Source organism: Sphaerodactylus townsendi, linkage group LG08 (assembly GCF_021028975.2).
Source record: "Sphaerodactylus townsendi isolate TG3544 linkage group LG08, MPM_Stown_v2.3, whole genome shotgun sequence".
Lineage (NCBI taxonomy): Eukaryota > Metazoa > Chordata > Lepidosauria > Squamata > Sphaerodactylidae > Sphaerodactylus > Sphaerodactylus townsendi.
The window spans coordinates 14667485-14690364 of NC_059432.1; the positions used below are offsets into that span (position 1 = coordinate 14667485).

The 22880-nt window shown below is 47.8% G+C and overlaps 1 protein-coding gene across 1 annotated transcript in view; it reads right to left on the bottom strand.

Moving 5' to 3' along the window:
* Positions 1–11610: 11610 nt before the first annotated feature.
* Positions 11611–22880, bottom strand: part of LRIT1 (leucine rich repeat, Ig-like and transmembrane domains 1) — a 30347-nt gene continuing 19077 nt past the window's right edge. The window contains exon 4 of the mRNA XM_048505023.1: positions 11611–14020. Within this exon, the coding sequence (XP_048360980.1) occupies positions 13026–14020 (995 nt within the window). The 3' untranslated portion in view covers positions 11611–13025. The remainder of the gene's footprint in view (positions 14021–22880) is intronic.

Genomic DNA, 22880 nt, shown 5'->3' on the forward strand with positions numbered 1-22880 from the left:
AGCCCCACCCACCTCACAGGGTGTTTGTTGTGAGGGGGGAAGGGCAAGGAGGTTGTCAGCCCCTTTGAGTCTCCTGCAGGAGAAAAAGGGGGGATATAAATCCAAACTCTTCTTCTTCTTCTTATCTCATGTATTTTCTCCTCACTGTCGGTGGGAGGCTGAGCTATGACAGACCACTTAGTGCAGGCTAATTTGGCACTCCAGGGGCAAAGGATCACAATTCTCCCATAAGCCCCCACATTGGCCATGCTGGCAGGGGCTGATGGGAATTGTAGTCCATAACACCTGGAGTGCCAAAGGTTCGCCACCACGGCCCTAGTGAGTTCACAGCTGAGAAGAGATGTAAGATCTCCCCCGCCCTTAGTGACCCTACTACCTTGAATCCTCTCATAGCTGACAGTGTTCCCAGTACAGTGGCCACAATGATGCCACCTTACCAACAACCACATCACCTGGCTAGTCCTTCTCAGTCTACGAATAGCAAGGGGAGGACTAAGTGCCACCTACAAACATGAACCCTCGACACACGAGCGTTCTGTGTCCTCCATGTGACTGAACACACGGAGAGGGAAAGGGGGCATGATGAGCATGCTGGCCTCATCCCCCTGCCTCCATGTGATCTCCGACCCATGAGAACATGTGTGCGTAGAGGCAGTGCCTGTGTATGTGCTCTTTTCCTTGTGATTGGCAATGCTCGCAAAGCAGCATCCCCAAACACAGGAAGGGAGTATCCTTGTGGATGATGCCTTCACACACAGGCACCGTGTCCTGTAGACGGACCACAAATGCTGGGGATGTTAAATATTAACCTTCAACTGAACAGATCAATCATTTGCACTGAGCTCAAAACCACAGCTTAGCTGTTTTCATATCACTTTGCGCCTTTGACAGTAGAGCGGGCCAAACATCATCGAACAGTGACACCTTGTGTTCATTGCTGGTCTTGCAGTTTTTGGCAGATTGAATGTTCACGGAGTGGGGTGAGCTAAGACAGACTGAAAACCAAGACGGGCTTGAACCTGATTAACCGGTTGCCTTAAATCACCAAAGTGGGGAGTTATTTATAGACATGCCGAAGCAGAGCCAAATCATATTTTTGGAGGTCAGCTAACAAAGCCTCTTTGAGCCAGAGTGGTGTAGTGGTTAAGAGCAGGTGGATTCTCATCTGGAGAACCGGGTGGGATTCCCACTCCTCCACCTGAGTGGCAGAGGCTTATCTGGTGAACCAGATGTGTTTGTGCACTCCTACATTCCTGCTGGGTGATCTGGGCTAGTCACAGTTCTTTGGAACTCTCCCAGCCCCACCTGCTTCACAAGGTCTCTGTTGTGGGGAGAGGAAGGGAAAGGAACTCACCTTGGGTCTCCTTACAGGAGACAAAAGTGGGGTACAAATCCAAACTCCTCCTCCTCCTCCTCCTCCTCCTCCTCCTCCTCCTCTTCTTCTTCTTCTTCTTCTTCTTCTTCTTCTTCTTCTTCTTCTTCTTCTTCTTCTTCTTCTTCTTCTTCTTCTTCTTCTTCTTCTTCTATCTGTCAATGCTGGTCCTGATCCTGTAGCCCTTTACATGGCTGGAGAGCACACCTTCCAATAGTAATAATTTATTTAGCAGGTGTTTATATGGAATTGCTGACACATTCACTGCAGTGGGGGATATTCTATAGTCCTTCATTAAATATTTGAGCTATCTGTCATTAACTTATTATAATAATTCCCCATTAGGCCGTGCAAGTGGAGATCCACAAGAAACTTGCAGGAGAAGCTATCCCATGCGTCCTTTCTTTGTTTCCACCCTCCCAACTTCTCTCAGGCCCCTTTCCACACATGGAGACAGTAGCCTTCAATCCACTTCTCACAACAAAGTAAATGGATTTTATGTATTCCGCACAGTAAAATCCAGCTGCAAAGTGCATTGAAAGTGGATTGAAAGCGTATTATTCTGCATGTGCAGAAGGGGCCAAAGTCCAGTGGCGGGGGGGGCAAATGGTGCCTGGGCCCTGACCCCACAGCCCCTCCTCCCCCATGCCCCCCCTGAGGTGTCCCCCCATGGGCCCCCCTACCCTTCCACTTACCATCCGCAAAGAGCAGCCAGCTGGAAAAACAGCCTGGCTGGGTCCACCAGGTTGATCTGAGCTTCTGCCAGGCTTGGGGGGGTGGGGCAAGGGGGAGGGGTGTAGAGGCAATTTTCCGCCCCCACACGTGGTGCCTGGGGTGGGGTCAGAGGTGGGATCCAGCAGGTTCTCACCAGTTCCCGAGAGTGGGTTACTAATTATTTGTGTGTGCCGAGAGGGGGTTACTAATTGGGTCTACTTTTCCTTAGAAATTCCATTAGGTCCAAAAATCATAAAGTCCTGCTGTTTCCTATGTGGCTGGTTACGGCGTAGAAAACGGGATAATTCTCCTGTTGGGCTGTTTTAAAACATGTTTTAGAAATATGGTAAAGTTCCTTGTTTAAGGAAAGTATCCTTCTTTTGATTTCTAGAAACAAAATTAAGTATTTGACAGGCAGTCAATGAGAGGAGAAGTAGTTGTTTCTGTTGGCAGTAGACGACAGGACTTGCTATAATGAGCTTCACCTATATTGTGAAAGATACCAGCTGGAAACTAGGAACTTTTTTTTACAGTAAGAGTTTTTACTGTAACAGAGAAATTATTGATGCCCTGCCCCCGGAATGCCCGGCCACGCCCCTGTCGTGCCCCGCCCAGCCCCATTGGCGCTACGCCACTGTTTGAATCCCACCACCATGGGAACCTGTTACTAAAATCTTTGGATCCCACCACTGGATGGGGTGCCCCCCCCCCCAAGTCTCTCACTCTTTCTCCCTCCTGCCACCCTTTTTCTCACTCTCTCATTCCTCCATGCCTTTCACATTCTCTGTCTTTCCCTCACCTCATCACTCTCTCTTTGTGCCTCCTATCAACTTCCCTCTTCCCCTAACACAGCAGCAGCAGCAGCAGCAGCGGGAGACTTTGGGAAGCTCATAAAAAAAGATGATGCACTGAGGCCAGATGTGTTCATTGTACCAGGTGTTTTTTTGGCTTCTCCCCCCTTTTCAGATGGTTCCAGGTAATTTATTATCTTCATTTCCCTTCTTATTCAATCTGGGGCCAGCATTCTGAAATGCAGCTTTAACATATTGAAGCCTCGGGACTTTCTGAAGAATGCTTTAAGCGGGCTTCTTTCTGGGAAATGTGTTCTGCTTCCCGCTGGCCATATTCAACTGGCATGCCCAATACAAAACTCCAACTCTGATCCAGAGCTCTGTGGGCACATTTACACAGTGCCTTCATGCACACCGGTTTCCTTACTGACTGCAACAAAGAGGTACCTCCGTTCCTGCATTCCAGGGGTAACACACAGGCACGCCTGTTGTCAAATCTATGCATGCAATGACGGCTGGCTTCTTACAACTGCACTTAAATAGCAGCCATGATCCAAGGATGCAGTTCTATGTGTGCAGACAGAACAGCCCCATTGCCAGTTATAAAAGTTACAGAGTCAAACGAAGTTGTTCTGCAAAGTCAAGAACCATCATGCCACAGTCGTAATTTACAGCAACCCGCTATGCTCTCAGCTGAGCTTTAAATCTTAATCTACAAATTCTATGGCATCAACTACAAAATGAACATGATTCTTCATATATCTGTTCAACCACTGCCTGTTCTTGAGACTCTCCTGCCCCTTCGTCTTGGATGAACTCCACTAGGGGGCGCTGTTGTGGGCAAAAAACCCCATCCATTCTTGCTTCCAGAAGGCTTTGCTCAATGGATCCCTTTCACCCAGGGTGGTAATAACATTTTGGCACTATAGGAGAGCCAGAGTACCACATTCCTGGGCTAGGAATCCCTGCAATATATACCACTTCCTTGGTCATAGTAGCTGTGCTAGATAATTGGTTGCCCTGACTCGGATGGTTCAGGCGAGTTTGATCTCATCAGATTTCAAAAGCTAAGCAGGGTTGGCCCTGGTAAGTATTTAGATGGGAGACCACCGAGGAAGTCTAGAATTGCTATGCAGGACGAGGCAGTGGCAAACCACCCTCTATTTGCCTGTTGCCTTGAACCTCTACTAAGCTGTTATAGCCCAGGGGAGTCCTTGTCACCAGATGCCAGGATCACAATTCCCACCAGCCCCTGCCATCATGGCCAATTGGCTATGCTGGCAGGGGTTGATGGGAATTGTAGTCCATAACATCTGGAGTGACAAAGGTTCGCCACCACTGCCATAAGTCATCTGCGACTGGATGGCACTTAAAGCACCCAAAATATCTTCTTACTAGCACTAAAGCATGTTTTAGATTAAAATAAAATGGGTTCTAGATGGGGGGAGGCTGGGTAGGGACCCCCCCTTCCCCTCAGGAGTGCATGGCCACACCAGCCTCCACCTCTGCCCCAACAGGACTTACCTGAAGCTGCTGAACCAGGTGGGTCCTGCTTTATGTTTGGGTTGGGGGAAGGAAGGAAGGAAGGAAGGAAGGAAGGAAGGAAGGAAGGAAGGAAGGAAGGAAGGAAGGAAGGAAGGAAGGAAGGAAGGAAGGAAGGAAGGGGGGGAGGGGGGGAGGGAGGGACGGACGGACGGACGGACGGACGGACGGACGGACGGACGGACGGACGGACGGACGGACGGAAGGAAGGAAGGAAGGAAGGAAGGAAGGAAGGAAGGAAGGAAGGAAGGAAGGAAGGAAGGAAGGAAGGAAGGAAGGAAGGAAGGGAGAATGTGGAGTTGGATGCCAGGCCCAGCAGGAGGGCATCTTGTTGCTGCTTCCCAGCCAGGTGGCTTGTTGTTTGGGGTGGGGGGAAGGTGGTAGGGCAGTGGGTGGGGTGGTGCTGCCAGGCCAAGCTTGCTCTGGTTCAGGGGGAAGGCAGGCAGGGGACAAGTTGGAATTGAGCCAAGCCTACCCGTTGCTTCCTAATGGGAGGTAGACCAGCCCTCCAAGTGGCTGCCATTCTCCTATGGTGTTTTTGTAGCTACAAAGACACCACTATCAAAACAAAAAGAAAAATGACATGTGCACAGGATCACCAGGGAAAACTGACTTTATTCATGAACTTTGTACAGGGATTGTCGAAGGCTTTCACGGGCGGACTCAACTGGTTGTTGTGGGCTTTCCAGGCTGTGTGGCCATGGTCTGGTAGATCTTGTTCCTCACACTTCTCTCGGTGATACACCTCTGAAGATGCCAGCCACAGATGCAGGCGAAACATTAGGAACAAGATCTACCAGACCACGGCCAAACAGCCTGGAAAGCCCACAACAACCATTTGTACAGGGAAATAGCAAGCAGGTAAGCTGCTAGTAGAGGAAACCTCTGCGGGAAACCTTCAGCAAAAGGTGGTGGCTGCACAGAGAGATCCTGAAGCTGGGAGAAAATGGTGGGCATAAGCTGCTTGCTCAGAAACCATAAGTGAGAGCTGAGAGGGCAGGAAAAAAAAATGAAAGGTCTCCTGCTTTCTGCACAGCAGGCAGGCCGATGTTTTCAAAGTGACTTCTGTGGAAAAGTTGCTAGTTTAGCGTTTTCTAAACAAGACAACGAGCAGAATTAAAACATCCCGAGGACATCTTGGGGGAAAAAGCTGTCCAGACCTCCTCCCCAAGATGACTTCCCCCCCCCCCCATCTTCAGGATATCTGATTTGTGCTGTGCATAATCGGCCAATTTCAGCAAGTACCCCTTTGGGGGATTCAGTCATTTACCCCAGAAGCCATCTCTATGAAGCGAGTGTAATATTTTGAGCCGCTCAGCCTGATCCCAGAGGATGATTTGGGTGTGATTTGCAGGGCCCTCCAATCAGACTCAGAGTGTGCATGCATACTGCAGCACATCGTTTGAAACCAAGCAGTTTTTGAATTGCTCTCAACTGTAGTTTCAGTTCTAAACAAATGACACCCCTTCATTGTTCTCTCTCTTTGCCCCCCTGGAGGAAAGCTGCCCTACTCAACACTTGGCAGGAAGTCAAAACATTAGCCAAGCAACAATGGGTTGCACAGAATTTACCTTCTCTCTCTAGGTGGCCACAAGGGAAAACTTAAGAGAGAGACTTATTTTGACTTCTGCAGAGAGGGGCCTCAGACTTGTTGAAACTAAAGAGGCTATAATTCAGAGTCTGTTGCACTATGGGGACTTGCTGTGCAATGAGGGAATGCTCCACTTACCCTGGCAAGGAAAAAAAAACAGGATGTGTTCTTACTCTTAAAAATTCAGTGTCCAGAAATGAAGACATTTCCCTCGACTGAAGAATGTTACACTCCTTCTATCTGGGATGGTCACCCTCTTCCACTGAGAGTACATGCACATGGAGCGGTGAGCAGTGGCGTATCTGCCTAGGGATAGGTTACTTGGTCACATGGGGCTAAAATCGGCTCCCTGAAGGTATTTACATATGCCCGTAGGAAGTCTACCATGCCTCATTTTTCGTGTGCCTCAGACGCAAAAAACAATGAGACAGCAGGACTTCCTACTACCTCCAGCTAACCCTCAGCCCTCCCCTGAACCTCCCTCCTTACCCTCTCACAGCTGTTAGTCTAGGCTCCCAGCGGAAGCTCAGAAGTCTTCTTCTGACCTCCTGCTCTGGGCAGGCCAGAAGAGACTGCCACAGTCCTAGCCCTCGGAGACCTTCTTTATAAGCACGCACTGGGGAGGTCAGGGGGGGGGGGGCTTCGGGAGCATGAAGTCCCACCCCCTTCCTGCTCCCCAAGCCCCACCCTGGCCTCAGTGCTTATAAAAGAAGGTCTCTCGAGGCTGTGACTGCAGTCTCTTGTGGCCTGCCCGGAGCGGAGGTCAGAAGAGGCTGCAGGCTGCCGGCTGGGAGTTCAGCTGGCAGGGGGAATCTGGGGGGGGAGGTGGCCATCCTAGACCTTGCCCATAGCCATGGTGACATGGGTGGGGTCAAGGGCAGGGGGCAGAGCCTGGGGGCATCCTGGAGACCATTTGTCTCTGGGCACCATTTACCTGTGGTACGCCTCTGGTGGTGAGGGAGGTAGGGGACACCCACCTAGCTAGCCTGATCAGCCGAATCAACCCTGGCAATCAATGGGGTGACAGATGTCACAGCCAGATCGCCCTCACATCCTGAAGACATTTCTCAAGTCATAACACCCAAGCACCGCAATGCTGGGTAACCACAATTTGATGCTTCAGCCTACTCATCCCACCACCATGGTTTTTACTTCTACTACTAAGGCCCATTTCGCACATAAGCATAAGCATAAGCATTTATTGTCATTGTGCACGCACAACGAAAAAAAATTCTTACAGCTTCAGCATTCCCTCGATGCACTACACAATTTCCAGGCTCCATACCCCCTCGGCCCTCACTTTCCCTTCCTCCACTCCATCCCTGCTTACAGCCCCAAACATCATCAACACGTAAAACCACGAGTTCAGCATCGCCACAGCTCCCAGAGTAGAAGCTGTCTCTAAACCTGCCTCTTTGTCCCTAGTTTTGAAGTAGACCCTGTATCAAGCTCGTCTGCGGATGGGTAACAGTTCAAAAAAGAGAGCGCTGGATGAGACAGGTCTCTCTGACAGATATTTTGGGCTTTCTTTTAGGAACTTCGGAATTATAAATGAGTCTTTTCCAAGGAGGGAGAGGGCAGCCGATAATCCCACCTCTGTGATGGCAGGCAATCACCCTTTGGAACACAGACTAATGCACTTTCAGCCCAGTTTCAATGCACTTTGCAGCTGGATTTTAATGCGCAAAACCCACTTTCAAACAATTGTGGAAGTGGATTGAAAGTGCAATATTCTGCATGTGTGGGAGGGGCCTAAAATTGATTAATTCATCCCCACATAGCATATTTTGGGTGCAATCTGTCCCAAATTGTGTCACACCTGACAGCCTGAAACAGATGAGATGAAAACTATTCACCGTAAAGGTAGTTTCAAAGGGTAACCGCGTTCACCAGCAGTACAATAGCAAGGTGCAAGTCCAGTAACACCGTAAAAACCATCAAGATTTTTTTGGGTATCAGCTTTTGAGAATCAACATTCTCTTTGTCAGATCCCTCTAAAATCTTGTTAGTCTGTAAGCTGTTACTGGGATCTAAATCTCACATCGCTTGTAGGTAATTCTGCTTTAAAAAATACTAATATTATTAAGTAAAGGATCCAGTTCTGAATGGGCGCAGTGCAGTGCAGGTAAAGAGTTAAATCCCATTTTCCCTTTTCTGCACAGCCCCAAGGCAAACCAAGACCACCTGAGCTTGCAAGCTGCGCTTAAGGATTAACCAAGATGCATGGCATCAATCTCATCGGAGAGTCAAAAACCTTGGGCCGTCTCATTTTCTGGCCAACAGCAGTGAAGATTCAAAATGCAGTCATGAACCACACCTCATTGATTTGCTTTGTTTTTCTATTACGGTACTCTTTCAGATCTCATGTCATAGTTCAATGGCCAGTTATAGCTCATGTTATAGTTCAGTGGTTCTCAACCTTCTTAATGCCGCGACCCTTTAATACAGTCCCGCGATGTTGTGGCAGGTGACTCTTAACCTCAATATCCATTTTACCCCACTATGTTCCTATGCGGCCTCTATGCTCAGCAGAGGCCAACTTGTTGGGTTTTGTGTTCCGGGTGAGGCTTTCAACTTGCAGGGCCTTTACAGCCCTGGCTCCCCGCCTGATGGGAACCCACTTTACCATCAGCTACTCCGGACCCCTGGGCGGATCTTGAGAAGAGTTCCGCTTAGAGGCCCAAGACTGGAGATTGTTAAAACACCGGCCTTCGATATACAATTCTCCTCTTTCCCCTGCCAAGCACTCTGGGACTTAACTTTACAGGGCCCAACCCTCTGGAGTTTGTTCTTTTCTGGGGGTGGGCCCTAAGAAATGTTAGCAGAAGTTTTATGCTGGATGCCGATAAATTTGTTTTAATCCTTTCTGCCTTTAACTGGGGTTTTAATGTGAATTGTTGAATTGCTATTGTACAGTTGTTCACCCGCTTCCAGAGCCACTTTACAGGGGAGGGGTGGGTAGTATATAAAAATGATTATAAATAAAAATAAATAAATAAATTTTACAGGATGGAGAACACTGCACAATTGCAGAGGAGGAGTCTTAAGGCGCACTTGGGAAAGAGGTTGGCTGATCGACTCTAAATGGGTCGCGACCCACAGGTTGAGAACCACTGTTATAGTTCAATGGCCAGTTGCTGTTGATAACACTGTACTGTTTCATCTAACAGTGTGAGTGGTTAAAGGCTTTAGGATCAGTTCAAACCTTGCCTCCCCTGGACGGAGACCGCTTCTGCTTGTTTGGGAAAGGGAACGGGAGCGTCACTTTACCAGCATTCCAAAAAGATAGAAGATTCTAGCTATACTTAATACTAATCGTTCCCCAAAGACTCACCAGGCTTTATAGCTCTTTCTCCCATATCAACTCGGCCTATTCAGCAGCTGTCTTTTAAAGGAATACATTGGATAAGATGCTCCAGAAGTAACTGATCTTGTCTACTGGGGAAAGTTGATTGCAGCTGGAGAAGATGTTGAATGGCAACTCAGACATGGAGCGTGAGGCACATGTACATCTTTCTGGTCATCGTTCCACCTGCCCGAAAATGGTTGGCCAACATAAATTGCCAAGGGATGGCAACCACACACTGTTGGGGCCTAGCCCAGGCCCGCCTCTGCAGTAAATTTAAGGTTGCCAACCTCCAGGTGAGGCCAGGAGATCTTTGAGAATTAAAGCTGATCCTCAGATTTAATGGATCAGTTTCCTGGGATACAATGGCTACTTTGAAAGTGGCACCCCATCCTACCAGTGATGGAAACAGTGCAGCCAAGAAATGGGGCACATGTACCCAGAGACAGAGATGAAGGGTCTAAAGCAGTGGTTCTCAACCTGGGGGTCGGGACCCTTTGGGAGTCAGACATCCACATTCACAGGGGTCGCCTAAGACTCTCTGCATCAGTGTTCTCCATCTGTAGAATGGATAAATGTTAGGGTTGGGGGTCACCACAACATGAGGAACTGTATTAAAGGGTCGCGGCATTAGGAAGGTTGAGAACCACTGGTCTAAAGGCAGGGATTATAGAAAACACTAATTCACTAGAGCTGCACATTTGCTGTTCAGCTGAGGAGGCATCAGAAAGGGAAGAGGGAGCAGAAAAAGCAGCCAAAGAGAAATGTAGAGATAAAGATGCCATTTTTGTTGCACTGAAAAACCTGGACTGAAATTGAAAGCCAAGACTCAAGAAGAAGAAGAAGAAGAAGAAGAAGAAGAAGAGAGAAGAGAGAAGAGAGAGAGAAGAGAGAGAGAAGAGAGAAAGGAGAGAGAAGAAGAAGAAGAAGAAGAAGAAGAAGAAGAAGAAGAAGAAGAAGAAGAAGAAGAAGAAGAAGAAGAAGAAGAAGAAGAAGAAGAAGAAAAGAGCTGGACTTATATCCCCCCTTTCTCTCCTGCAGGAGACTCAGAGAATTCTTGTGAAGGTCTTAAAGGCACAAGGTAGCAAACTGCTTAGCCTGATAAGCAGGAGACAGGCCTACCTCCTATTCCCCCCATAGCAAGAAGGTATCCACCAGTCAAAAGGAAGAAAAACTGATCACGCCGGTGGACAACTAGCCAGCTGGTAACCCTAAACCGCTCAGTCTTTGAAAATTCCTCCACCCCCCAAATCAGCAGTTAGCAAAGGACTCTGAAACTTGGCCATCATTTCATCTCATTTTATTATTATTAAACACAATTTCTCTGTGTCACCCTAAGAAGAAGAAAAAGAAGAGTTGGTTTTTATACCCCACTTTTCTCCGCCTTTAAGGAGTTTCAAAGCGGCTTACTATGTCCTCCCCTTCTCCTCCCCTCCCCACAACAGACCCCTTGTGAGGTAGGCAGGGCTGAGAGAATTCTGAGAGAAACTCAGGGACTAGCTCAGGGGTAGGGAACCTGCGGCTCTCCAGATGTTCAGGAACTACAATTCCCATCAGCCTCTGTCAGCATGGCCAATTGGCCATGCTGGTAGGGGCTGATGGGAATTGTAGTTCCTGAACATCTGGAGAGCCGCAGGTTCCCTACCCCTGGACTAGCTCAAGGTCACCCAGCAGGCTTCATGTGAAGGAGCGGGGAAACAAACCCAGTTCACCAAATTAGAGTCCACCAGTCATGTAGAGGAGTGGGGAATCAATCAGATTAGGATCCATAGCTCTGAACCACAACATCGGGCTGGGAATTTAGCACACCTCGTTTGAACTACAAGACTGTGGACAGACAACAGCGTACCATCATGTACATTCAATAGTGTTACATCATGGACACATATTCACTGAACATGTATTTCTGAAAACAAAACAAACAAAACAATAGCCGAGGAGTGGGCAAGGGACATTTGACCCACCTCCCCAATTCTGTTCTCAGATCCCGTCCCAGAAAACATCCAGCAATAAGGATGAGCAAGGGAGGACTGGTGCCTGAGGGCATAGCTCCATAGAGCTCTTTAGGAATCAGCATTTGGTACAGATTTAGGAGAGGATCCAATTGCCATGGACTTCAGCCAGAGGCAGAGCGAGGGGCAACTGTGCCTGGGGTGCGGCACCAACCACCCCCTTCCTGCCCCGGAACACCCCCACGACACCCCCGCCACAGCTTTACCACAGCTCTGCCCAGGGCATTGCGCCCCCCTCCGTCCCATGGGCGCTATGCCACTGACTTCAGCAAGCAAGTCTTAAGAACATAAGCCTCCTGGCATAAAATCCCCTTTCCCTTGAATAGAGGCATAATGTGTGGAAATGGATAGCTTCGGGTAAATATCATCACCTGGTAAAAATCATCCAATCAAGGGACAGCTCTTTTTCCCCCTCCAGGCAGGTAGCAACTGTCGTGGGCTCCCCAGCAACCAGCCAGGATTCCTGAGATGAGGAATGCTGGCATGATGACCTGGCTCCATCAGAGTCTCAGTTGGCTGAATTTCCAGAGCCGCAGTTGACTGAGTCCTGTGAGCAGCCAGCAGTCACACAGGTGGAGGACAGTGCTGGCCCAAGCCAAGAGCAGGAGGACAGGACAAACAGTTCCCCCAGCCCACCTGATTCTGCGAGGCAGCTCAGACAGCAGGGCCATGAGGCACTGCATGCTAAAAGATGCAGCGCCCATTTGGAAGCCCAGAGATGCTGAAGAGATGACTGCAAATCAGCCCAGGACTCAGACTGAGCAGGAATGCAGGGTTATAAGAGGCAGCTGCAAGCAGCGAGTGTTGCAAGAGCAACTTTGTTGAAACAGCCTGACAGTTTCTGCGGCACCTTCTTTAGGACTGAACATTTGGTGTTGTGACCCCGGCCCAGACTGACCAACCTGTCTTTGCTCAGCGTGTACAACGGGCTCTGGACTGCTTTTCCCCAGAACTGAAAGTAAGCTCACTCTGCACTGTCTGTTCCCATTAAACGGCGGTAACCAACACCCCTGGGTGCAGTCAAGTGTGACAGCAACCTTCTCTCCTCCCCCACCTTTTCGGATTCAGGTACTAAGATTTCCTGTACAATATGACACAATTTTTTACAAATTGAAAAAAAAAAGCTTTTCATGATAGCTTCAGATGCACCGTGCAATTTTTCTCAGGTGAGAAAAATCCTAGTAAAGCTGTACCTAGTGGCCGTTGTGGGTTTGTCGTGGTGGTGGTCTCATAGTTTCAGCTCCTAACATTTCACTCGCATCTATGGCTGCTATCTCCAGAGGCATGTCATAGTGAGGTGTGTGTCTTTCCGTGACACAGTATGGAGAGGTGGAAGAAATGGACGCACAACTGTGCAAAACACTCTACACTGTGCCACGGCGAGAAGCGCATCTTACCGTGACATGCCTCTGAAGATGCCAGCCATAGATGTGAGTGAAACGTTAGGAGCCAAGACTACCAGACCATGGCCACGCAGCCCGGAAAACCCACAACAGCCAGTTGATTCTGGCCATGAAAGTATTCGACAATAGATGGCTGTACATAGTCTTTTCATGTCCATTTGCCAAAAACGTTGGGAGACTCATGATGAGAGCGTCTCCAGCATTATGGGATGTGCAAATCTCCCAGCCAAAGTCCATTTGTTTGTCCATCCGTATCAGCAGAAGTACTCGTTGGGCTGACCTTCTGTCTTCGCAAGTGCTTCTGAGTCCACGCTGGACCGGGCGGAGAGCAACCGGTTTGATTCGTCGGGCGTGTGCCTTGTCAAATATCCGCCTTCCATTCCTTTGGCTCCCGGAGACAGGCTTTCAAAAGTGACGTAGGAGTCCTGAATTTCCTTGGGTTTCCGGATGAAAATTTTTTTACACCGCCTCTTCAGGGCACCACAGCAGACCACCAAGGTCAGCGGGACTGCAATGACACAAGCCACGCTGATGACCACCACGTTGATAAGTTTTTGGGTTCCCCCAGCGCTGGCAACTTCATCCGTGGAAAATATAATGCACTGCTCCTTCTTGGGAATCAGCCCTTTCACACAGACGCAGACAATATATTTGGTTTCGGGCTTCAAGTCGTTGATGGTGATCTTCGTCTTTCCTGGTTCCACGCTGATTCTACGCATGTCCCTTTCTCCAAAGACAGCATAGAGAACGTTGAACACTGTAGTATCATTGGCCAGAGGAGCTTTCCATGCTAGCGTGACACCGTGGTCCGTGTCCGCTACCACTCGGACAGAGCGCACCACGCGTTCGGGCTCTTCCTGGCCAGCGGGTGGGTTTGCAAAGAGATTTCTGGGTTGGTTGATTATATTCAGGGCTTGGTCTTGAAGCGCCAGGTTTCCGTCTGTGTTGGCCCGGATCGATTTGGCGCCCAAGGTGGGCGACGTGGAGGTCGTGATGACGTATTTTGCGACCAAGTTGTCATTGTAAGCGGCCGCCTCCATCCCGCTCATTTTCCCCTGCCACGTTCCTTTCGCATTTCCACTGGGGTTGTCGGTGCTTTCGGAGTCGGTGATGATCAGGGAAATGAATGCTTCTGTGGCGCCGAGGACGTTTTTTGCTTTGCAGATATATTCTCCGGAATCGAGGTAAGAGACGACGGGCAAACCTAAAATCGACCAGCTCATTCCATCGCTGGAAATTTCTTGGTGTACTGAAAGAGAGTGAGAGTCAGGATTTAAAAAAAAAATTACATGTATAGAATTCACCAAAATGGACTGTTCTGGGACTGCGGCTTCATTTGAGTCAGATAACTATCAGGAACGTCTAAGGAAGCGGTTCTTAACCTGTGGGTTGCGACCCCTTTGGGGGGTTGAACGACCCTTTCACAGGGGTCACCTAAGACCATTGGAAAACACATATTTCCGATGGTCTTAGAAGAAGAAGAGTTTGAAGAGTTTGAATTTATATCCCCCCTTTCTCTCCTGCAGGAGACTCAAAGGGGCTGACAATCTCCTTGCCCTTCCCCCCTCACAACAAACACCCTGTGAGGTGGGTGGGGCTGAGAGAGCTCTGAGAAGCTGTGACTAGCCCAAGGTCACCCAGCTGGCGTGTGTGGGAGTGCACAGGCTAATCTGAATTCCCCAGATAAGCCTCCACAACTCAGGCAGCAGAGCTGGGAATCAAACCCAGTTCCTCCAGATTAGATACATGAACTCTTAACCTCCTACGCCACTGCTGCTCCTTCTTAGGAACCAAGACACAAATAATTTTATGGTTGGGGGTCACCACAAAATGAGGAAATGAGGAAATGAGGGTCGCAGCATTAGGAAGGTTGAGAACCACTGGAAGGAAAGCAAATCAGAATAAATACAGTGTGGCCCTACGACCTAGTTAATAACAGCTCTCCCCTGGATGACCCTAGCTGGTCTGATCTCATCAGATCTTGGAAGCGAAACAGGATCAGCCCTGGTTAGTTCTTGAATTGGAGATCACCTAAGAAGTCCAGCATTACTATGGAGAGGCAGGGAGTGGCAAACGACAAAGGAGCAGCAGTGGCGTAGGAGGTTAAGAGCTCGTGTATCTTATCTGGAGGAACTGGGTTTGATTCTCAGCTCTGCCGCCTGAGCTGTGGAGGCTTATCTGGGGAATTCAGATTAGCCTGTACACTCCCACACATGCCAGCTGGGTGACCTTGGGCTAGTCACAGTTCTTTGGAGCTCTCTCAGCCCCACCTACCTCACAGGGTGCTTGTTGTGAGGGGGGAAGGGCAAGGAGATTGTAAGCCCCTTTGAGTCTCCTACAGGAGAGAAAGGGGGGATATAAATCCAAACTCTTCTTCTTCTTCTTTTTATCCCTTGCCTGAAAACCCTATGAACTCACCAAAGGTCAGCTATGGGTCAGGAGTGGCTCCCACTTCCCTGGCATCTGCCATCGAGGCGCCGTTAGGTGATTGGTTTCACACCTATGTGTGGGAGTATGGGTTCCGCTGGATGGAAATTGATAGGTGATTGACAATGTAACCTACTCTTTGATATGTTAATGGATCTTCACTCTGTTTGATCTATTCCTATGCGCTCGTAAATGGAGATAACCAGGCTGACTCTGCTGAGGCTCTGGGAGGGAGATGGAAGAAACAGCAGACCCAGCAGGGGGCTATCTGACTATCGCTGCCTCCGCCTTGGAAGGGCTGCTTTCAAAAACATTCTGGTTCACATTTTATTTTCTCACATTCTCTGGGGAAATGGGAGGGGGACTTATGGGGAGCAAAACCTGGGAGATAAATATGAATGTAGAAGCCACCCTCCCCCTCCCTCCCCTCCCTTGCATGCCACCCCTCACTCACTCCCCTCCCACCCTCCCCTTCCCTGACATGCCACCCTTTCCCCCTTCCCTCCACTAGGGTAGGTAAGCCATGTCCAGATGCTGGGGCCCCTCCCCCTCCCCTCCCCTCCCTTGCATGCCACCCCTCAGTGACTCCCCTCCCACCCTCCCCTTCCCTGACATGCTACCCTTTTCCCCTTCCCTCCACTAGGGTGGGTGGGCCATGTCCAGATGCTGGGGCCCCTCCCCCTCCCCTCCCCTCCCCCTCCCCTCCCCCTCCCTTCCCTCCCTTGCATGCCACCCCTCACTCACTCCCCTCCCACCCTCCCCTTCCCTGACATGCCACCCTTTTCCCCTTCCCTGCCTCTCATGCATTTAGGGTGAGGCCATTGGGTCAACAGATGCTGAGGCCCCTCCCCTCCCCTCCCTTGCATGCCACCCCTCACTCACTCCCCTTCCCTTGCATGCCACCCCTCCCTCCGCTAGGGTGGACCATGTCCAGATACCAGGCCCCCTCCCTGGCTTCTTGAAGTTAGAGTGCCTGTTGCCAACTCAATAAAGACTACTGATCCTGTATCCAGAGTCTGCTGATTGATTATTGGTCCAAGACCTAACACTGTGACTGGCCAGCACTTTCCATCACCAGTTAAGAACGCAAGGATGTCAGGATTTCTTTGTTGGGTTCAATTAAGTTCCATTCAGCCCACCCTCTAAAACTGAACTGGAAGGTCCAGATGTTGCCCAGGACAGCACAGTAGAAGCCACGGGATCCTGCTAAAGGAGTCTCACTCTGATTAGGGTCATAAGAACGACCTTGCAAGTTCAGACCAAGGTCCATGTAGTTCAGGGGTGTGTTTACCACAGCGACCTGCTGGATGCCTCTAGGTGGCCACCAGTAGGGAATGAAGATATGTCTTCTCTCTCCTCTTCCCAGCATTTAATGTTTGGGAGCTTCTATTTCACTATCATAGGTTAAACCCATTCATCGGCTTACCATCTATGGATTTGTCGAATTGTGTTTAAAACTCACTAAGACAGTCTTCATGAATTAATTCTGCACTGGCTGCCGATTGAGTTCCGGATTATGTTTAAAGTTTTGGTTTTGACCTTCAAAGCCGTTCGCGGTCTCGGATCTGCATACCTGAGGGACCGCCTCTTCCCAGATTGGCCTGGTAGACCCCTCCGCTCCTCAGAGGAGGACCTACTCGTGATCCCTGGCCCAAAAATGATCAGGCTGGCCTCAACGAGGGGCAGGGCCTTTTCAGCCCTGGCCCCTACCCACTCAGATGGAACAAGGGCTCCTAGGGAGATCAGTAGGCCCCTGCGGGACTTCATAGAGGTTTCCACTTGAGGTGCCCTGCAAGACGGACCTGTTCCGCCAGGCGTTTGGCCAGCCTGGTTAAAAATACATCTATTGTGTCATCTGGCCTCCCATGAGCACAAGGGGGGGAGGGGGGAGCCAGACGCCATCCACATTTTTAATGGGTTCTGTTTTTATGTAATTAATATTTAAATTATGTTTTAATGAATGTTTTAACCTGTTGTGAACCGCCCTGAGCCCTCAAGGGGAGGGCGGTATATAAAACTAATAATAAATAAATAAATAAAAATTCCTCTCCGTGTGGAGAAATACTTTGTTTTCTTTATGCTAAATATACCACTGAGGAGGGATGGGGGCATGGTATAGTAGTTTGACAACATCAGATCTCAGAAGGTAAGCAGTTGTCAATGCTTGGATGGGAGACCACCAAGGAAGGTCTGCAGAGGAAGGGGATGGCAAACCACATAGGTATACCTGTCAGGATATTGAAAATTGCAAGGTGGTCATATGCTGGTCTAGAATGACTGGAATGTAACAGTCAGCAGAATTGTAAAGGTCGGAGCCTCTCTGTCTGGGTCTGCAGTGATTGGCATGTAACAGTCAGCAGAATTGTAAAGGTCGGAGCCTCTCTGTCTGGGTCTGCAGTGATTGGCATGTAACAGTCAATAGAGCAGAAGCGGTCACAGGCCAGGATGATTAGATCATCTAGCTAATGATTTGCTGGACAAAACTATATAAGAAGACTGCATACCCAATTCAGTACCTCTCCTTCACCTTCAGGTTCGGGCTCAGATTGTTGTTAGAGTAGAGAGTGGATAGTTAGATGAGGTAAAGACATTGTTATTTTCGTTCCCTTTGGAGAAAGAAAAGATAAAGTATTCTGCTGGAACGAGAGCTACTGTCTGAGTGTTTTTATTTTCTTTATACTGCAAAATGCTATTACCTCCCTGAACTTTCTAGTAAGGTTGAGTTGGCACCTAGTCCTTCCACTGTGCACCAGGCCAACAACAGATTTGGATTTATGGGCCCGAGTATCTCCAACCACTGAAGCTGAGAGTGTCAGGGGCAGTGCTTGACACGATGACATCCACCTCATGTGCAATTTTGCCTTTTGAACGGGCTGACTGCAGGAACTACTCAGCAGCATGGAGTGAAAATGCAGAGCTTTCTCATAATGCGAAGATTTATGGAGGCTGTAGTCAGGACCCCAATCAGACCCAGGCACAGCAGCCAGAGCAGAGGGGCAGATGCCAGAGCCAAAGGCGTCCATAATGTTGGCTGTGGAAACTCCCAAGCTCATCTATCTACGGCTGCAGACAAGGCTTCTGACTGCTGGAAGGTGTTGAAGGACCTGTACCAGACCTTGGACCGCTGGTTCCTAAGGTAATCTTGACCAGGATCGCTTATACAATTTGAAGCTGAAAGGAGGGTAGAAATATGTGGCCTAACCATGTCCAAATAGCCAAGCGCATACCATTCGCCGAGCTAAAGACAGAGGCATGACTTTCACCGAACAGCACTTAGGGCCTATATTGTACTCTATCTTCCCTAGATGACAGCTGGGACAACTTTGTCCTATAGTATGCAGAGCATAAAGAAGATGATTTGACTCTATGACTATGTGACTGCACGGCTCTGGAGCTCCAGAAACAAAGAGAGTTTTGCCTTGGAAGCTACATTGTGCCAGAGAGAAGCCTGCTGTTTCCAGAGGCAAAAGTGAAACCCAGCTTTCCGAGACTGCTCCAAGGTCATATGCAGTTCGGGCGTTGTTTCTGTTGTGGTTTCTACTAATCATCTTCCTCCTCGAGAATGCCTACAGAAGGGGGAGAAGAAGGGGCCAGCTAAAGGACAACGGGGAAGAGGAAAGAAAGGAGCACTTTCACTTGACCAGCATTTGTTGAGAACCACGATGTCCAGAGAAACCAACCCATCTGGCTCTTGGACTCCTGCCTGCTCAGAGCATGCTCAGTAGAAATGCTCATCACCTATTGACTGAGGAAGTCCAAGGCAAGTGTAAGCTTATGTCAGCTTGGCCGATGGATCACCAGCTGTTGTTACGCTGGGTAAGGAACTGCTGCTACCATACTCATGCCTAGGGTAAAAAAGTTGCAAAATGTGCTGTGTAGTTTCCTGGACTGGATTTTTGCTCTGATTTGAAGCGTCCCAAGTTTAGAAGCTGAACAAGGGTACAAAACTATATTTGATAGACAGGGTTGCTTACAGTATGGCAGAATGACATAGAGTGTGCAAAAGGTACACTCTACACAAAATGTATGTTATGACTGGATAAAGGGAGGCAAAATGAAAATGTAATGAATGTTTCAAGTCTAGCTAATAAGCCTATGCATGATGATTGTGTGCACTGGCCTTCATGTAGAGTCCTGGGAGATGCAAGTTTTGCCACCACCATCAAGCCAGTTGGCAAAAGTATGTGATTTGAGTGTAAAGCCTTGCAAAGCATTCCCTAGACTGTTCAGTCTAGTAGTGGGAGTTAAGGTGAAATCCTATCCAATCCCCAAAAGAGCTACAGACAAATGGAAAGACCATTTGAACTAGTCCATGCAGACTTAGCTGGTCCTTTCCAATCAGAAATGCTTAAGGGTGCGACGTATATATTTCTGCTGATTGATGATTATAGCAGATATTCTTACTGCTTGCTGTGTTGAAATCTATAGGATGAAGCCTTTACAAAGGTTTAGAGGAATGGGTCTCAATGATTGAATGGAGGTTCCCTCCACATGCTGCGGCTTGCCTGCAATCTGACAGAGAGGCGGTGAGTTCACTTGGGAACAAATTCCAAACATGGCTGGATACAGAAAGGAGCTGTATTAGCCACAGGATAGACAAATCCGTTCTAGCCCGGCTGAAAAAATGGGCGGCTGAGAGGGAGATTCAGGCATTCAAGTGTCAACAATGCGGATTGCATGATAAAGTGATGCCAAGGTTCCATTCCACATTTCTGGGGAGAGGCTGTCTTAGCTGCTACAATATGTAATAAACAGGTTGTGGAGTTCAAGTATCAATGAAACACCATTTTTCGTGAATGTTTGGCAAAAGGCCTTCCTGAAACATCAATCTTTAGGAATATTTGGGAGTTTTTTTGCTAACGTCCTCATTTCCTCAGACAGCAACGGAAAAAAGGACAAAAGAAATGGTAGAGACTGCGTTTTGTAGGATATGCGCAGAATAACAAAGAGCTATATAGATTTTCATTGGGTCATGGAAGGAATTCATATCTCACGCCAGTTGCCAACTTTGAAAAGCATACAGGTTGGGGAACATGTGCATCAAAACTCTGGAAGTGTTCACTTACCACCCAGTAAAGGCCATGACACAGTACCTAGTGGATTAGCACATTAAGCCCCCACTCCCTGTTCAATAGTCACACATCTGCTCCGAGCCTTAAGCAACAACAGAACAGAAAGTGATAGTGATCTGTGAAGGAAGCCAGGGAGAGGGAGAGGGCTGAGCAAACTCAGGAGAAATAGCTATACCACGCGATCTGAAAGAGCAAATAAAAGGCATGCACCATACCAAAAAAAGGTTTATGGGTGTACAAGAAGTGAGAGTGTGCCATCTAGGGACCAGAACTACAAGCATTTGTATGATATGTTGAGAATGTCCACCTGAGGAACAGGAAAAAATGGAATCAGGCGGCTATGGACAATGAGTTTGAAAACCTTGGTGAACTTAAAGTATTTAACATTGTTGATAAACCTACTGAATGCAAGCCGATCATAGAGTGCAAGATGGAGCATACAAGGCGTAAACCTATGTCTACGGGACTTACAAATATAAAGCAAGGTGTTAGTCGCGACAAGGCTTCTCTCAAACAAAAGTTTGACAGTTAGCATCAGACTTATGCACCCACTGCAAAGGCAGAATCCATGAGATTAAAGTGATTGCTCTGGCTGAGCAAAAGAGGACTTTAAAATGCCAGGCACTTTGGATTTTGAAACAGCTTATTTTAAATGCAGATTTGGTAAGAGACCATATACATGAAGCAAGCACCAGGTGCCATGAGCATGAACAAGCTGAAATTAAAGTTTATAAGCTCAACAAAGCTTTGTCTGACGGGCTGAAACAGTCAGCCAGATGTTTGGAACAGAGTGCATACACAAAGCATTATGTGAAATGAGAATTTGACCAAAGTGTGGCCGATGCCTGTATATATACCAGGAGGTACTGGTTGATGAATGTATCATTTTGATGATTTATGTTGATGATCTCTGTAGTGGTTGCAAAGTGAACAGACAACCAAATCCAACAACTTTACACTGAGTTGAGGTAAAACACCTTCTTAAGCTGAAAGGACTTGGGGTATCTAAAGCAATAATTCCTGGAGTATTCAAAGTCCAGCGGAAGTGGTAAATCTAGAAGAAGGGATGTGTTTCTGACACAAAACAAAAAGATAGAGGGTGTCATACAAAAGTTGGTCTGCAAAGGGATGCCAAAGTGGCACAAACCCCAATGGTGGCTGATTTTTGATGAAGCAAGATCTTTCAACAAAAGAAGCAAAGCATTTAAGAGAATAGACCCGAGATTATCTCCTTACTCCAGAGCCTATTAAAAGTACATACTGCTAACTGGACCAAGATGAACCAGCATTACAGCTTTTTGCTGTAGGTTTATTGGCAGAAATTAGAACCAGTTTGTAAAACCTACTAGGAGAAAGAGACTGGCAGGGCTAAAAAGAGTAATTGCCATTCATGAAGGAACTGCTAACTATGGTTTACACTTTCCCTAACCAAAACAACAAGGGATCCTTAGTGGTGTATGCGGACGAAGCTCATTTGCAGAGGGACTCCAGGGATGCTTAAGTCAGTGAGTGGTTATTATATGCAATGCTACTGGCAGCTATCCGACGGTTGGAGATCTCGGAACAAAACAACGGTTGCCACTTCAACTGCTAGAGGCCCAGAGTATGCTCTTAATGAGGCATGCAATGAGCTCTAATGGGTCATGCAGGCTGTTAAAAGACCTGGGTGAGAAATGTGAACCAACCTATAACAGTTTTGAAGACTCACAGACATGTATAGCCACTTGGCAGAGAACGTAAAACAACTTAGTAAAGCCGTAATAAACATGCTTAGCTGTGGAAGATCTAAAAGATGTAAAACAACTTGGATACAGTCAGAATATGATTAAGTTGCAGTACTGTGAGATCATCTGTAAACATAGCCTATATCTTATCAAAGCCATTACACCAATACAAAAACATAATGACTTGGTGTGTCAGGTTTCAGTTTAGCAGATGTACACTTATGGCAAGGACTCTGCACAAAGTGGGTAGGAAATAAGTAACTCGTAGTGTACTGACTATGTACTCAACTATATGTAATGAATGTAAATAAATGTGAATGACTTTTGTTTGCTTAATTATTTTGTTTATAAATGTTATTTCATGTAATGAGGCAACTTATTCCAACCATGGATATGAGAAGGGGTGTCAGGATATTGAAAATTGCAAGGTGGTCATATGTCTGGTCTAGAATGACTGGAACGTAACAGTCCAGCAGAATTGCCCAAAGGTCGGACCCTCTCTGTCTGGGTCTGCAGTGATTGGCATGTCACAGCAAGCAGAACTGGTAAAGGTCGGAGCTCTCTGTCTGGGTCTGCAGTGATTGGCATGTAACAGTCAGCAGAAGTGAAAAGGAGTCACAGAGCCAGGACGATTAGATCATCTAGCTACCGATTTGCTGGAACAAAACTATATAAGAAGACTGCATACCCAATTCAGTACCTCTCCTTCACCTTCAGGTTCGGGCTCAGATTGTTGTTAGAGTAGAGAGTGGATAGTTAGATGAGTAAAACATTGTTATTTTGTTCCTTTGAGAAAGAAAAGATAAAGTATTCCTGTTGGAACGAAAGCTACTGTCTGAGTGTTTTTATTTTCTTATACTGCAAGCAGTTACCTCCTGAACTTTCT